Source organism: Vulpes vulpes, chromosome 5 (genome assembly GCF_048418805.1).
Source record: "Vulpes vulpes isolate BD-2025 chromosome 5, VulVul3, whole genome shotgun sequence".
NCBI classification, from domain to species: domain Eukaryota; kingdom Metazoa; phylum Chordata; class Mammalia; order Carnivora; family Canidae; genus Vulpes; species Vulpes vulpes.
In genome coordinates, this window is record NC_132784.1 from 77,282,260 (window position 1) to 77,300,220 (window position 17,961).

General features: G+C 38.6%; 2 protein-coding genes across 2 annotated transcripts; both read left to right on the top strand.

Annotated features, from left to right (window-relative positions):
* Nucleotides 1-742: 742 nt before the first annotated feature.
* Nucleotides 743-1,660, top strand: LOC112930636 (olfactory receptor 9G1-like). Its single transcript, XM_026012977.2, has one exon. The coding sequence runs from the start codon at nt 743-745 to the stop codon at nt 1,658-1,660; it is 918 nt and encodes a 305-aa protein (XP_025868762.2).
* Nucleotides 1,661-15,732: 14,072 nt separating this feature from the next.
* LOC112930634 (olfactory receptor 9G1-like) lies at nt 15,733-16,650 on the top strand. Its single transcript, XM_026012975.2, has one exon. The coding sequence runs from the start codon at nt 15,733-15,735 to the stop codon at nt 16,648-16,650; it is 918 nt and encodes a 305-aa protein (XP_025868760.2).
* Nucleotides 16,651-17,961: the final 1,311 nt, after the last annotated feature.

The following is a 17,961-nucleotide window of genomic DNA, read 5'->3' on the forward strand; positions in this document are numbered from 1 at the left end:
ACTTCAAAGGCTCAGAGCATCCTCTGTTTATTCCAAGAATTGAAAGAAGGATGTCATGGATAGAATGGACAGTAGGAGTCAGAAGCAGAGAGGCAAAAAGCTTGCTCATCTTTGCGATGACTTTATTATGAATAAGTTGAGAAGTCACTGGAGCGTTTGAAGCAGAAAAGTAACATAATCTAACTGGTCTTTTAACAGAATCGCTCTGCCTGCCTTGTTCAGAGAACCGGCCTGGGTAAAGGATAGAAGGAGAGAGGTTGTGGGCACCCATTAGAAGCTCTGTGATAACACGCACTGGAGATCTCAAGGGTTTCAGTCTAGGGCAGAACCACCCACCAGAGCTGGAAAACACTGGTCAGGCTCTGGATATATTGTGAGGGTAGAATCAAGATGTTTCTGATTAGTCAGTTAAAAAGTAAAAGTCAGAGAGGAGTCAAGAATAGTAAATGATTTCCCCTAAACTAGGATACTGCCAATTACTGTAGTGGAGAAACTGAGAGAAAAGCAGGGTGAGGAGGAATTGTCTGAAATAAGTTTTTTTATAATGCCTGTAGATGTCCTATAAGAGATGCTAAGTAGAGATTTGGTTTCATGAGTTAGAGTCCAGGGGAAAGAAAATGATCAGGAAATAAAAAATGAAAATAAAACTACCATATATATAATTTTTAATTTAGCGTACTATCTATTTATTCAGCACAATGAGGCAAGCTGAAATCACATTTTCTCTCCTCTTAGGCAAGCCATGGAAAGAAGCAACAATACAGTGACTGAGTTCATCCTGGTGGGGTTCACGACAGACCCAATGATGCAGCTGGTCCTGTTTGTGGTATTCCTTGGCGTGTACTCTCTGACAGTGGTAGCAAACGCCACCCTCATAGTGTTGATCTGTAATGACTCCCGGCTGCACACACCCATGTATTTTTTCATTGGGAATCTATCTTTTCTGGATCTCTGGTATTCCTCTGTCTACACCCCAAAGATTCTCTTGACCTGCATCTCTGAAGACAAAAGCATCTCCTTTGCTGGCTGTGTATGTCAGTTCTTCTTCTCTGCTGGACTGGCATACAGTGAGTGTTACCTGTTGGCTGCCATGGCTTATGACCGCTATATGGCCATCTCGAAGCCACTGCGCTATGCTCAGGCCATGTCTATAAAGCTGTGTGCTTTTTTGGTAGCATCCTCATATCTTGGTGGTTTTATTAACTCTTCTATCATCACCAAAAGAACTTTTGCCCTGAACTTCTGTAGTGGCAATATCATTGATGACTTTTTTTGTGATTTGTATCCCCTGGTGAAGTTGGCTTGTGGCAGGAAAGATGGCTACCAGACTGTGCTGTATTTGATCCTGTGCTCCAATGTCATCACCCCCACAGTGCTCATCCTAGCCTCCTACCAGTTCATCATTGCCACCATCTTGAGGATCCGCTCCACCCAGGGCCGACTCAAAGCCTTCTCTACGTGTTCCTCACACCTGGTCTCTGTCACCTTGTACTATGGCTCCATTCTCTACATCTACTCTCGTCCCCGATCTAGCTATTCTTTGGACACAGACAAAATAGTTTCTACATTTTATACTGTGGTGTTCCCCATGCTGAATCCCATGATCTACAGCCTGAGGAATAAGGATGTGAAAGAGGCTCTGAATAAACTCATTAAATAAATCAAGATTCTCTCCTTCTAAGGAGATGCAATGATAATATTTGATCAGGTTACTGTATTTCAAGAAGAGCTGCCATTGTGTTCCATCATGATTAAGAATTCTGACAATGCGGGCAGCCTGAGTGGCTCATCTGTTTAGCGCCACCTTCAGCTCAGGGCCTGATCCTGGAGACCTGGGATGGAGTCCCATGTTGGGTTCCCTGCCTGGAGCCTGCTTCTCCCTTTGCCTGTGTCTCTGCCTCTTTCTCTCTCTCTCTCTCTCTCTCTTTCTCTGTGTGTGTGTGTGTGTGTGTGTGTGTCTCATGAAAAAATAAATAAAACCTTAAAAAAAAAGAAATCTGACAATGCAAGTTAAAGACTTTGCACTGTTGATCCATGACAATTTAAGAGAAGACAAAATTAGAGCCTTTTTAGGAGATAGAATTTAAATACAAAATTTAAGAACTTTTATTGAATTTCATGCTACTCTAGAATAAAAATGAATGAAAACTTAAAATTCTTCTTTACATTCAAAATATAGCAGAATACTTCACATCTTTAGCGTGAGAATATTTCTTATTGATTGATATACACAGAATAGGATCTATCCAGTTAGGTCCTTGAAAAGAGGAACTAATATGCTGAGTTCATTTTAAATATTTTCCTATGAAAGTTAATTGGTTGAAATTATCCCTTTCTATTGCCTCACCAGGATTTCTTTTTTTTTTCTTTATCCATTCATCTTTTATTTATTTTTTTAACAAATTAATTTTTATTGGTGTTCAATTTACCAACATACAGAAAAACACACAGTGCTCATCCCGTCAAGTGCCCCCCTCAGTGCCCGTCACCCATGCACCCCCACCCCCCTTCCTCCTCCCCTTCCACCACCCCTAGTTCGTTTCCCAGAGTTAGGAGTCTTTATGTTCTGTCTCCCTTCCTGATATTTCCCACACATTTCTTCTCCCTTCCTTTATATTCCCTTTCACTATTATTCATATTCCCCAAATGAATGAGAACATACACTGTTTGTCCTTTTCCGATTGACTTACTTCACTCAGCATTACACCCTCCAGTTCCATCCATGTTGAAGCAAATGGTGGGTATTTGTCATTTCTAATGGCTGAGTAATATTCCATTGTATACATAAACCACATCTTCTTTATCCATTCATCTTTCGATGGACACCGAGGCTCCTTCCACAGTTTGGCTATTGTGGACATTGCTGCTAGAAACATCGGGGTGCAGGTGTCCCGGCGTTTCATTGCATCTGAGTCTTTGGGGTAAATCCCCAGCAGTGCAACTGCTGGGTCATAGGGCAGGTCTATATTTAACTCTTTGAGGAACCTCCACACAGTTTTCCAGAGTGGCTGCACCAGTTCACATTCCCACCAACAGTGTAAGAGGGTTCCCTTTTCTCCGCATCCTCTCCAACATTTGTGGTTTCCTGCCTTGTTAATTTTCCCCATTCTCACTGGTGTGAGGTGGTATCTCATTGTGGTTTTGATTTGTATTTCCCTGATGGCAAGTGATACGGAGCATTTTCTCATGTGCATGTTGGCCATGTCCATGTCTTCCTCTGTGAGATTTCTCTTCATGTCTTTTGCCCATTTCATGATTGGATTGTTTGTTTCTTTGGTGTTGAGTGTAATAAGTTCTTTATAGATTTTGGAAACTAGCCCTTTATCTGATAGGTCATTTGCAAATATCTTCTCCCATTCTGTAGGTTGTCTTTTAGTTTTGTTGACTGTATCCTTTGCTGTGCAAAAGCTTCTTATCTTGATGAAGTCCCAATAGTTCATTTTTGCTTTTGTTTCTTTTGCCTTTGTGGATGTATCTTGCAAGAAGTTCCTGTGGCCAAGTTCAAAAAGGGTGTTTCCTGTGTTCTCCTCTAGGATTTTGATGGAATCTTGTCTCACATTTAGATCTCTCATCCATTTTGAGTTTATCTTTGTGTATGGTGAAAGAGAGTGGTCCAGTTTCATTCTTCTGCATGTGGATGTCCAATTTTCTCAGCACCATTTATTGAAGAGACTGTCTTTCTTCCAATGGATAGTCTTTCCTCCTTTATCGAATATTAGTTGACCATAAAGTTCAGGGTCCACTTCTGGGTTCTCTATTCTGTTCCATTGATCTATGTGTCTGTTTTTGTGCCAGTACTACACTGTCTTGATGACCACAGCTTTGTAGTACAACCTGAAATCTGGCATTGTGAAGCCCCCAGCTATGATTTTCTTTTTTAAAATTCCCCTGGCTATTCGGGGTCTTTTCTGAATCCACACAAATCTTAAAATAATTTGTTCTAACTCTCTGAAGAAAATCCATGGTATTTTGATAGGGATTGCATTAAACGTGTAAAATGCCCTGGGTAACATTGACATTTTCACAATATTAATTCTGCCAATCCATGAGCATGAAATATTTTTCCATCTCTTTGTGTCTTCCTCAATTTCTTTCAGAAGTGTTCTATAGTTTTTAGGGTATAGATCCTTTACCTCTTTGGTTAGGTTTATTCCTAGGTATCTTATGCTTTTGGGTGCAATTGTAAATGGGATTGACTCCTTAATTTCTCTTTCTTCAGTCTCATTGTTAGTGTATAGAAATGCCATTGATTTCTGGGCATTGATTTTGTATCCTGCCACGCTACCAAATTGCTGTATGAGTTCTAGCAATCTTGGGGTGGAGGCTTTTGGGTTTTCTATGTAGAGTATCATGTCATCAGCGAAGAGGGAGAGTTTGACTTCTTCTTTGCCAATTTGAATGCCTTTAATGTCTTTTTGTTGTCTGATTGCTGAGGCGAGGACTTCCAGTACTATGTTGAATAGCAGTCTCACCAGGATTTCTTAAGTGTTTTTATCTACCTTTTGCCCCCAGAAGCATTAGCATGAAGACCCAGAGGTACCCATGAAATAATCTGGTATGATTAGACTCACCAAGCATCATCTCTCCAATCTATATTTCTTCCATATGTCCCTCATTAAGAAAAAAATCTGTCAAGTGTCTATAGATATGACTTTTGTAAATCACTGTGTAACTACCAGAGTTCCTCTTTTATTTTACAAGGGTGAACTTGCAAGGTCTTCCACATCCAAATGATGATATTCTGAGCATCAAAGCACAATTATGATGATAAAGAATAATAACTACAATGAGCTGAAACAATTTGAGAAATAAAAGTCTATGACTTCCCATTACTCAACAGAGAAAAATTCGTATAGGTGATACAAACAGGTGGTGATAAAACAAAGTGAAAATAGGATAAGTTGTATTTAGTTTTGGTTTTTAAAAGTAGGGCAATGAAGATATTGTTTCTGTTCATACAACATGAATATGCTCTTGTTTCTAGTGGTAAAAGTAGTAGTAAACTAACAAACACACAAGAAAGTGAACATAAAGCAAGTAGTCCCCTAAACTGTAGGAGCTCCATACAGAGCAGGAAAGCCTGATCAGACCAGCAATAATACACATTACCTGTAAAGTAAATCCAAGGTGTGTAATCAGTACGAGTCTTAACACATAGTACCCCAGTAGAGACAGAACACAACAGTGTAACTCCAAGATGTTTGAATTACACAGCTCTAAAATGGAGAGCTATTCATGCTAATTCAGATTCTCATTTTCTTTCTTTTTTTTAATTTTTAAAGACTTCATTTATTTATTCATGAGACACATAGAGAGAGAGAGAGGCAGAGACATAGACAGAGGGAGATGCAGGCTCCTCACAGGGAGCCCGATGTGGGACTCCATCCCGGGACCGGGATCATGCCTTGAGCCGAGGCAGATGCTCAACCATACAGCCACCCAGCATCCCAGATTCCCATTTTCTTGAAGCTCTCTATGGCCCAACCAATAATATTAAAATTCATATAAATTATATTACTTTTAAGTCCTGTGAACAGATCTCAGTGTAGAGATCTGTTTAATGTTGGTGGTGAAACAAGAAAATCTATCATTGCAGAGGGAAATCAGAGCTACAAAGGTAAAACTGGTGTAATACCATCCCAATATTATAAATCGTGACTTTTACTACAATAAAGATGTTCAAAGTACTTATCAAGAACTATTATTTTAGTTGGATTATTATTATTTTAATCCTTTTAAGAGAAGCATTCAAGTCCTATTCTCCAAATCATTATTAATCTACCAAATATTGTAACTTTCATTGGCCCAAGTGTAGAGTCATATTATTTTGTGAATGGAAAAGTTATCTCAAGGCCAAAATCAAGCCTACATAACATTACTAAAACCCCACTGAAAAGATTAAATACAGCTATGAACACTCTTTGAAGATGTAAATATATATAAGTATATAACATGAATGAAATTAAATATGTCATACTAAAGTTTTAGAAAAAGTTTTACAATATGTTTAAGTATATGTTTGGCAGTAAGGTTGTTAAGCACACTTGGGAATGCTTCACCTGCAGTTATGGTTGTGAAAGATTCAAAAGAATCTCCCATATTAACTTATAATTAACTACACCATAAATTCCTAAAGGAATTTTGCTACTCAGATCACAAGTGAAATTTGAAGCTTAAAAAAAAGTAGTTTCTTAGTTGTATTATTTAGATATACGAGTTTTACCAAATTAAACATTTTTTTTAAGTCCACTCTCTACCTTGCTTCTTGTATTACTCTGGTTCATTCATTCTTTCTCAACACCTTGGTTGGATCAGAATTATCTGATAAGCTGTCCATAATTTCTTATTATAAGGTCTGTGTCTTTGATCACCTTGTTTTTATTTGATTGTGGTATTTTTCATCTCAAAGAGAAGGCCAAGAGCATACTACGAAATATGGTGCTTGAGACGCCTAATTGGCTCAGCAGCTAAACACCTGCCTTCAACTCAGGGCGTGATCCTGGACTCCCGGGATCGAGTCCTACATCAGGCCCCTACATGGAGTCTGCTTCTCCCTCTGCCTGCATTTTTACCTCTCTCTCTTTGTCTCTCATGAATAAATAAATAAGATCCTTTTTAAAAAAAAAAGAAAGAAATATGATGCTCACTTGGGCTCCCTCCATGGAGTCTCTTTCCCCTCTGCCAGTGTCTCTACCTCTCTTTCTCTCTTTGTCTCTCATGAATAAATATATAAGATCCTTTAAAAAAAAAAAGAAATATGATGCCCAATCCCAATGGTTCCAAACAATTCTTCTTCAACTCATTCTGTACCACTAACTAATTTTTCCCAGGTCATTGAGATCAATCACCATGCCCACTGGAGTGACACCTCTTAGATCAATGCATAAGGAGTTGAACAGGGCCAGAGTACAGTTCCAAATTCCAAATAATCATAGCACTGAGGGTTTTCCTTTGAGACATTATACTCTTATACATACAGACTCCAAAAATACTGAGTATATGCTTATGGGTAGGGAAATTAAATTTGAGTGGGCCATTTTATGCAATAATAAAAGAGGCCACAGTAGTCAGAATCCTACAAGAAGAAGACACTAATGTAGAATTAAAACTGCAAGGATTTCATTAGGGGAAACAGTTCTGTCTGTGTAAGAGAAAATAGAGAGGCGGCCAGAAAAACAACAAATGCCACTACACCATAAGTAAGTATAGCCACATGTGAAGAAGAGAAGGGAGGAAGATAGGCAAAAGCATCCTAGACCATTGTCCAGTTTATGGTAAGCTCAGGAAGGTAGGTACTTGAGCCAAAATTAGCCATAACACCAGTGCCTAAGAGGGATAGTCCTGCATTGCTATCCTTGCTGTGCTCAGTCACTAGGTAGCAGCAGTCTCTGGGCAGCGTAACATTGATACAAATGTGGAAATGTGTTTCAAAGCTCAGCAGCTAAGACCTGTGCCAATTATACTCGCTATACCTGGAGCTTTGAAAGGCTCACATTCCTGGCCACCACGGGTACCATGCCAGCCTCATCCACTCAGTTCACAGGCATGTACATTCTTCATAAGGGAAGGTGGAGCCATTTATTGGCTGCCCACACAGCATACTTAGAGGATACCTCAACAACCATGACTGAGCTTTCATATAGCCCTTCTACAATTTGATCATCCTAATCAGTTCTGAATGGTAAGACAAAAAGTAAAACCAATTATTTCTGTAGATCAGAGGAGAATATTACTATTTTTGCCATCCAATGTATTTCTTGGTAGAGATAATGTTCAGTGGGATACTGTGTGGACAAAAAAAGGCATTTTGTAAGTCTACACCTGCAAGTTCCAGCAGGAAAACGATAGGAAAAAGGGAATGTAAACCAAATATAACACCTAAAAAGTGATTATTTGTGGAAAGAAAGTCATTAGGTCTGTAATCTTGAATTAGTAAGAAGTTGTGGAATCTAATCACCTTGCTAGCCAAGGGGTTCACCAATCCTCCCAGAAAATGATGGCATATCATAGCACAGTTGTGACCTCTGTTGTTGGCATTTGGGATACCTAACAGTGGAAGAAGAGAAATTAGGCATGGGTGAAGAAAACCATGATGTTGAGCCCGTTCCAGCTGCAATAGCCGTTTGTACAAGGGCATGTCGAGCATGAACAGGAGAAAGAGGAGAAGGAGGCTGTGTCTGTGGAGAAAGAGACCAACTGACATTCACAGAGCATGTCACTTCAACTACCTGATTAGTGACAACCTCCCAGTATATGCATGTGTGGAAGAATCGTGCACGAATGGTTTAGGATAGCTTCTAAACAAAGTATATGACTGTGCACATACAATAAAATATACTCGTCTCTCAGCCTCCTCCACAAAGTGATCTTAAAACGTATTGTTTATTCCTCAAAAGCTACAATTGCTTCATACCAGTGTATGTCTGTTGAACAGTATGGACTTTGAGGATACAAAACTGTTTCAAACACAAATTGACCCACTCCATTATTTCTCAAGATAAAATTTATTATTCCTGCCTCCCTTCTTTAATCTATCTGTAAAATGTGTTCTTTCATGACCGCCACCTTGCAGATCCGAAATTCTTTTGCCTCCAAAGAAAGGATTAAAGGTGATGAATTGGGATCCCCACTCTTGTATCCTCCATGTTTTTGAGGGAAACACTAATCTTCGCTCTTCCTCTCAGGTTAAGGGTGTTTTACTGTCTTTTCAGAGCAATTCAACTTCCACTTGAACCCTGAACCTTGAAACCAATAACCCTCATTTCAAGGGTCAGAAATGGAATTAATATGAGGATCCCATTTCACTCTGTGTATAAGTCTACATATCGATATTATATTATAATATTATACCAATATTATATCTGGGTCCGGGTATATAGTGATCGGCTCTATACCTGGTCCCAGAAACCCACTGAAAGATGCACTCAGGCCAAAGTTATCTTTTACATTGTTTCCATTACCCTCACTGACCAGTATATTCCTCTAGCGTTTTCCGTCTCTGTAAGTTAGAGTCAGTTCAAGACCAATGACTAATAACCCAGAGAAGATCAGGGCACTTCTGCTTTCCTAATGGGATTACCCTCATGATGGGCACCCAGACATTCCCAAGAAGACTTCAAGGAAGATGTACAGTGTATATTTGGCTAACTTTCAGGATACCTCTTCAAAGGGATCTTACCTCACCATAAGTTTATGTTTTCATTGGCTGTGAACAGGCAATAACATAGGTCAGATGATTTTATAAGAAGTCATAATTTCCTACGAGAACATTGTGAGCTATTTTTTATCCAAGTAAAAATGAAATTCTTTACTTTACAGGAAAATATCACTTTGGTTGGTTTCCCATTGATGTCACTCCTTAAGAAGCACCTAATCCATGAGACATTGCCACAAGTTCCTGAACAAAATAACTTGGTTACCACCCACCTTTGACCTACTGGGCAATTCTTTCCATCCTGTCTCTGAGAGTTATTCACTGCCATATGGCGCTCTGGCTGCCTGGTTGTTTAAGCCAATAGTCCAGCTTTAAACTGCAGCAGAAGCCAAATCACCACATGATATTTATGGCATGCCTCTGTGCCACAGAAAAATAATGCCTTGCTCTCTACCTGTCCTTCATTCCGTGAGCCACTGGTGATCGTTTAAGTAAGTGTGATGCTACTGGATGAGATACATTACCATTGTTCTATTTCTCACCATGATGGATTTAAATATTTAACCTTTGAATATATGAAGGATCCAATCCCATTTGGATTATATCCTGGCAATACTTCTAGGATTGGTATCTGATAAGGATCAGATAGCCAGCTAAACTGATTAATTTGAAGAGGGTTTAAAAAGGATTATTGCAAAGAATTGTGTGTGGTATAGAGAACTCCTAAGAAATAGTGTAGTAACTCTAGAACAAATAACTTCTGAGAGCTCTAACTTTCTCTATTTTTGAAAGTGCATGAAGTCATAGAGGTCATGAGCAATGGAGGAGAGCTTTGAAATGGGTCACCTGGTAGCAGTTATGATCTAGGTCCAGGGATGAAGCCAGCTGTGGCATCTTTGCAAGAAAGGAAAATGGAGAAAACCACTCAGACCTCTATCTCTTCCCCACCAATGACAACTACAGGCTAAACCCATTAAGGACACAGAGGCCAATGGAGCCCACTCATGTAGTTAATACAGTTGAATATCATGGAGCACAGAGGAGGTTCAAAAGATGGAGAATGGATTTTGAAGGACAGAAGAAAGGTATACAACATTTAGCACAAGTATCAGTATTGTTGAACAAACAATACTTTAATATGCAGACAAAATATGAATACATATTTCTATAAATGATATACATGCACATATATGGCTTAGTTTAGCTTCTACACAAGTCAAGAGAAAAGAGAATACAAATTATGAATGACTATATTATCACCAGGAAATCATAGTCTCAAAAAAAAGAATTCTCCATTATTAAACAATACACACAATTTTCTTTAATTGTCTGGTTAGGCATTTCCTAAGCTTATGAAATCCTGAGGGTGTTGCAGGAATCTGCCACTCTGGGGATCCGGAAGCTACTATAAAGATATGTGATGGAAGCAGATTTGAATTCTGTTGAGGTGATGGCATTGCTGAGAACTTTAGGTAAGTTTTCTGATCCAGATGTTAGAGGTAGATGGAATTTTTACTTGTTCCTCACAACCAGGATGAAGGTCATGTATATACTATGATATCTTAAGTGCTAAACAAAGGACTTCTTTTAAAATATCTTCACCACCCTCCTACTACAATTTCTGAAACTGTCGAGTTCCCAAGGAGAAAGAGCACATCTTACTCTTAGATTCCAAAAAGGCAGTTAATATCACAGAAAAAGACAAGGGAGAAAACAACTAGGTACAGAGACAATCAAGTAATACAGGAACCATTTACAACAAAAACAGTGTCCTTAGAATCTAGACAGCATCTGGGCAACAGGATGAAGTAGCTGAGATTACCAGAGATTATTAAAGGCCAAAGACATCCTGAAAAGCTAAAATCCCTTTCAGTTTGATACACTGTAAGAGAGTATCATATAATATGGTCTACGGGTAGCAAACACGACCAGACTACCTCAGTCAGATTAACCAAACAGAAGTCAATTCTTTAACCCACTCCCTTTTATTCCTTTTTTTTTTTTGAAGAGAAATGCATTTTATTTTTCTAATAATAAATTTATTTTTATTGGTGTTCAATTTGCCAACATACAGAATAACACCCAGTGCACATCCCATCAAGTGCCCCCCTCAGTGCCCGTCACCCATTCACCCACACCCCACACCCTCCTCCCCTTCCACCATGCCTAGTTCCTTTCCCAGAGTTAGGAGTCTTCATGTTCTGTCTCCCTTTCTGATATTTCCACCAATTTCTTCTCCCTTCCCTTCTATTCCCTTTCACTATTATTTTTATTCCCCAAATGAATGGGAACATATAATGTTTGTCCTTCTCCAATTGACTTTTTTCACTCAGCATAATACCCTCCGGTTCTATCCACATCGAAGCAAATGGTGAGTATTTGTCATTTCTATGGCTGAGTATACAATATTCCATTGTATACATAAACCACATCTTCTTTATCCATTCTTCTTTCGATGGACACCGAGGCTCCTTCCACAGTCTGGCTATTGTGGACATTGCTGCTATAAACATCAGGGTGCAGGTGTCCCGGCGTTTCATTGCATCTGAATCTTTGGGGTAAATCCACTCTCTATCCAAGGAAACGTATGCCCTACTTGTTTCTGTGTCTGCATAGCATTCAAAGTAGATCTGTTCATAGCTCATCTCGTTAAAGGTAAAACCTTAGGCAACTCCTCTTTAACTCCTCCAGGCTTTACAACATTGTAATGGCAGGCAGACTTCTGTGATAAAGAATAAGAATAATATAACTGAGTGGTGCCCTTGTGGCTTCGTCAGTTAAACACCCAACTGGATCTCCACTCAGGTCTTGATCTCAGGGCTGTGAGTTCAAGCCCCATGTTAGGCCTCACACTGGGGATGGAGTCTACATAAAAAAAAAAAAAGAATATAAATGATACTTATTTCAGCATTTGTCAGACTTGATCTATGGACAATATGTGTACAAGCCCTTGGGCTGCTTTACTGAAAATAGGCTCATAGGCCCTTTTCACAGCCTGCTAAAGTAGAAATTCTGGAGCATGGCCACATGACCTTACAATCACAGAATTTAGGAAGCACCTGAGTGTTTACGACGTGCCAGGCCACTATGCCCACTCCTTACTCGAGTTATCTTCTTTACAACAGCCTACAGAGATACGTTATCCCTGCCTGACACATGAAGAAATTAAGGCTTTACACTGTTGACTAGTGATGGCCAACCTGAATCACTGTTAATCTCCTAAAAGTCAAATGCTTTTCCATGATATCTTAGGTATCTCTGGTTGAGAGCACTCAGCTCTGATTTTAGACTCATGCTCCCTATGCATCATGACACATGAGGATGGAAAATCTGTTGTTGATGTGAAAAAAAGGATCTTCACAGACTCCATTTAGGCTAAGAAATATTGGGTAAGCCTTTTGCATAGGCAGATGCCTTTGCTTCTTCCTATTTCTGTTTGCAAAGTCAAGGAAAGGATTACTAGTGACAGAAAATGCATGTGGGATATCATACAATTCTGCTATTGGTTTAAGAGTAAAATGACAAAATTAGCAGTCACCCAAAAAATCAATTCTATTGCTTTGTTTCTTTTTCCAAATAGGGATGCTCATTGCTTCATTCATGTATTCATTCAATATTTATTATATGTCTACTATATGCCAGATATTGTTCTAGGCACTAAGCATATAATGAATGAAACAGACAAAACTTCCTGCTCTCATGGAATTTACATCCTACTGGGCTCTTATCTCCCCTTGGCCCCAGTAACCCTGTAACCCAAAGTAGAAGTTTCCACTCAAAGATATTCTCCAGGTATTTTCTATTTCTTCACATAATTCCCAGAAGAACCTTATCATAAATCCAAAGTAAAATACAAACCTGTGGAGTGGAGTTTATTCACAGACTGATAACATCCTTTAAGGAACATTTTTAAATGTGTCCTTGAATTTTTGCCTGCCACATGGATCAAGGGCCCATTTAGTAAGCAGTACACAGGATGAAAAGGTTTTAGACTTAGGGACTACTCTCATCAAAAGAAAAAAAAATGCCCCATCCTGCACAGCCAGTGTCTTAATGGACATTTGTGCATTGAAAAAGATCTTTGTTATTGTGTGAGTTTGTAGTCTACTCTGCTTTACAAATAAAAAATACATTTTGCAAGATTTTACTCTAAATCAACTCACATAGGAATTCAAAATGGAAGGAAGAGGCTCATTTATTTTGTTTGCAACTTTATCAAGAACTATTCACCTTGTCAGAAAAATCCTATCACCGATGGAAATGCCACTCCTGATATTGGAATCACTAATACATTTGTGATGACTCTACATATATGTATAATCATTTGACCAAATGTTGCAGGATTTACATATGAAAATTCATGTTACTTTAGAATACATCCTGTAATTATTACCATGGAATAGTTACATTATGAGCTACTTTTCTTTTTTATCATCTTTGCAATTAGAATTAGATGTTTTACATATATATGCAAACATGTTTGTAAGTAGGTTGTATTCACCATAAAACCATTTCAGCTTGATAAAGGAAGTATCTTAAATGTTTGTTATAAAGTGGAAATTTTTGAATGTGATAAAATTGAGGACTATTACTATAAATAATATCCAGTTGGGATAAGTGTCTTTTTAAAGATTATATATGACCAGCTATAACCTGAAGAATAATATTAAGTCCCAAGCTTTAGACCCAAAATATTTACAATGACATCACATATTTTGTTACTTGACATAACCAGATGGATTAATTGTTTTGGGCTCCACTCTAAAGTTTCTCTGATTTTCAATTTATTTCTCTTCCTGAGAATTTGATAAATGTACCAGAGGCTTCTTCACAATAAGATAAGTGAGGGGAGAGCTTGTTTGGTGATTGTGGAGTGAAACTGTATTGGAGACATACAATTTTACCTTAGGGTTTGGGGCTGGGCTTGAGGATTAAATTGGCAGGAGACAGATTGACAGGAGAAAAGCACACAAATGTATGTAACATAAATGTTACATGGGATAAAACCTTCACAAGGAAATGAACACCCCAAAATGTGACAAAAACCTAAATGTTTTTTGCAAGGTTGAACAAAGAGGGGCAACTTTGGAAGACTTACTAAAATATGGGGAGGCTAAAGGAAGAGAATTATTTTAAAGAGAAGAGCCAAAAGCAATTTCAAACCTTACTCCAAGGGACAGTAATTCAGACATTGGGGTATTAGCATAAAGATGGACATAATGATCAGTGGAATAGAATGGAGAACCCTGAAATAAATCCTTACACTTATGGTTTGGGTAGGTAAGATAATGTTTACCAAAAATGCCTGAGTTCTAACCCCTGAAATCCATGAATATGTTAGAATACAAAGGAAATGGAAGTTAAAGTTGCCAATTACCTGACTTTAAAATAGATTGTCCTGGATGGCTCAGTCAGTAGAACATGCAATAAAATCCTTATATGATCCACATCTTAGGAATAAATGAACACTTACATCTTATTATAAATTAATTAATTTAAAAAATGGATTGTCTTGGATTACCACATAGGCTGAATATAATGACAAGAATCCTTAAAAGTGAAAAGAGATACAAAAGACTTAAGAGTCAAAAAAAGGTGTGGCCATAGAGATACAATGATGCTGACTTTGAAGATGGAGAAGACGGACCATGAACCAAAGAATGTGAGCAACCTATAGAAGCTGGAAGAGGCAAGGAAATGAATCTTCCCTAGAGCCTCCAGAAAGGAACACAGTCCTGTCAACATTTTTTTTAAGATTTTGTTTATTAATTCATGAGAGACACACAGAGAGAGAGACAGAGACACAGGCAGAGGGAGAAGCAGGCTCCTCGCAGGAAGCCTGATGAAGGACTCAGTCCCAGGACCCTTGGGTCAAGACCTGAGCTGAAGAAAGATGCTCAAGCACTGAGCCCCAGGAGTCTCTCTCAGTGTCTAAGTTTAATTAGCCTTTCCCCTAGTACATTTTCACACAGTCATCCAGTTTCATTTTCTTAATATGTCTAACATTAACTGAAAATATTTCTACATGTATTTGTTTATTATGTAGTCCACCTTCTAAATAAAGTCTCCATAGAATGGGGGTCAGCCCTCTTGTCCTCACTGCTGTATCCCAAAGCCTAGAGGATACCTGACACTCAATAAATAGTTTCATGGGATGCTTGGGTGTCTCAGCAGTTGAGCATCTGCCTTTGACTCAGGGGGTGATGGCAGAGTCCTGTGGAGTCTCAGATCAGGCTTCTTGCAGGGAGCCTGCTTAACCCTCAGCTTATGTCTCTGCCTTTCTGGTCTCTCATGAATAAATAAATCTTTAAAATATATTTTTTCATAAAATTTTGATAAACCCCAATAACATTCAAGCTTTCCTGTTTTAAATGCATTTCATTGAAATGAATATGTGACACTCAGAAAGCTCCCTTCATCTGCCCTACTTAAGCAAGATTCCTGCTCTGATCTCCCTTGCCCTGACATCCATAGTCTTGACCACATGTCACAGGCCTAACACAGAGAATGTTCTGTAGTATTGGCTCAGGCAATTAAACTCTTCACTCTTTCACTTCTAGGTGAGATCTCTTTAAGCCATGGAGAGAGGCAATCACACAGTGACTGAGTTCATCCTGGTGGGGTTCACGACAGACCCAGTGATGCAGCTGGTCCTGTTTGTGGTATTCCTTGGCGTGTACTCTCTGACTGTGGTAGCAAACGCCACCCTCATAGTTTTGATCTGTAATGACTCCCGGCTGCACACACCCATGTATTTTTTCATTGGGAATCTATCTTTTCTGGATCTCTGGTATTCCTCTGTCTACACTCCGAAAATCCTCATGACCTGCATCTCTGAAGACAAAAGCATCTCCTTTGCTGGCTGTGTATGTCAGTTCTTCTTCTCTGCAGGGCTGGCATATACTGAGTGTTACCTGTTGGCTGCCATGGCTTATGACCGCTATATGGCCATCTCAAAGCCACTGCGCTATGCTCAGGCCATGTCTATAAAGCTGTGTGCTTTTTTGGTAGCATCCTCATACCTTGGTGCTTTTATTAACTCTTCTATCATCACCAAAAGAACTTTTGCCTTGGACTTCTGTAGTGGCAATGTTATTGATGACTTTTTTTGTGATTTGCTGCCTCTAGTGAAGTTGGCTTGTGGCAGAAAAGATGGCTACCAGGCTATACTGTACTTCCTCCTGGCCTCCAATGTCATCACCCCCACAGTGCTCATCCTAGCCTCCTACCTGTTCATCATTGGTGCCATCTTGAGGATCCGCTCCACCCAGGGCCGACTCAAAGCCTTCTCTACGTGTTCCTCACACCTGGTCTCTGTCACCTTGTACTATGGCTCCATTCTCTACATCTACTCTCGTCCCCGATCTAGCTATTCTTTGGACACAGACAAAATAGTTTCTACATTTTATACTGTGGTGTTCCCCATGCTGAATCCCATGATCTACAGCCTGAGGAATAAGGATGTGAAAGAGGCTCTGAATAAACTCATTAAATAAATCAAGATTCTCTCCTTCTCAGGAGATGCAATGACAATTTTTGATCAGTTTACTTACTATATTTCAAGAAGAGCTGCCATTGTGTTCCATAAGGATTAAGAATTCTTACAATGCAAGTTAAAGACTTTGCACCCTTGATCCATGACAATTTAAGAGAAATAAGACAAAATTAGAGCAGTTTAGGAGATAGAATTTAAATGCAAAATTTAAGAATTTTTTTTGAATTTCATGTTATTCTAGACTAAAACTAAATGAAACATTTTAAATTCTCCTTTACATTCAAAATATAACAGAACACCTCACTTTATAGTGAGAATATTTATGACTGATTGATATACACAGAATAGGATCTATCCGGTTAGGTCCTGAAAATAGGAGCAAATATGCTGAGTTAATTTTAAATATTTTGCTATGAAAGTTAATTGGTTGAAATTATCCCTTTCTATTGCCTCACCTGGATTTCTTAAGCGTTTTTATCTACCTTTTGCCCTCAGAAGCATTTGCATGAAGACCCAGAGGTACCCATGAAATAATTTGGTACGATTAGACTCACCAAGCATCATTTCTCCAATCTATATTTCTTACATATGTCCCTCAAGGAAAAATCTATCGCGTTTCTATAGATATGATTTTTGTAAATCACAGTGTAAGTACCAGAGTTCCTCTTTTATTTTACAAGGGTGAACTTGCAAGGTCTTCCACATCCAAATGGTGACATTCTGAGCATCAAAGCACAATTATGATGATAAAGAATGATAGCTACAGTGAGCTGAAACAATTTGAGAAATAAAAGTCTATGACTTCCCATTACTCAACAGAGAAAAATTCTTATATGTTATACACATAGGTGGTGATAAATTAAAAATATGGTAACGTACATTTAATTTTGGTTTTTAAAGGTATGGCAATGAAGATATCATTTGCGTTGATACAACATGAATATGTTCTTGTTCTAGTGGTAAAATAACTTGTAAACTAACAAACACCACAAGAAAGTGAAAGTAAAGCAAGTAGTCCCCGAAACAGTACGAGCTCCACACAGAGCAAGAAACACTAATCACCATCAGCAATAATACATATTAAAGTGTAAAGCAAATCCAAGGTATGTAATCAGTATGAGTCTTAACACATATACCCCAGTAGAGACAGAGCACAACCGTGTAACTCCTAGATGTTTGATTCACACAGTGCTCTAAAATGGAGAGCTATTCATGCTAATTCAGATTCTCATTTTCTAAAAACATTTTCTAAATAATAAGAGTAAAATTCATATAAAATATATCCTTTGTAAGTAGTGTGAACAGGTCTAAT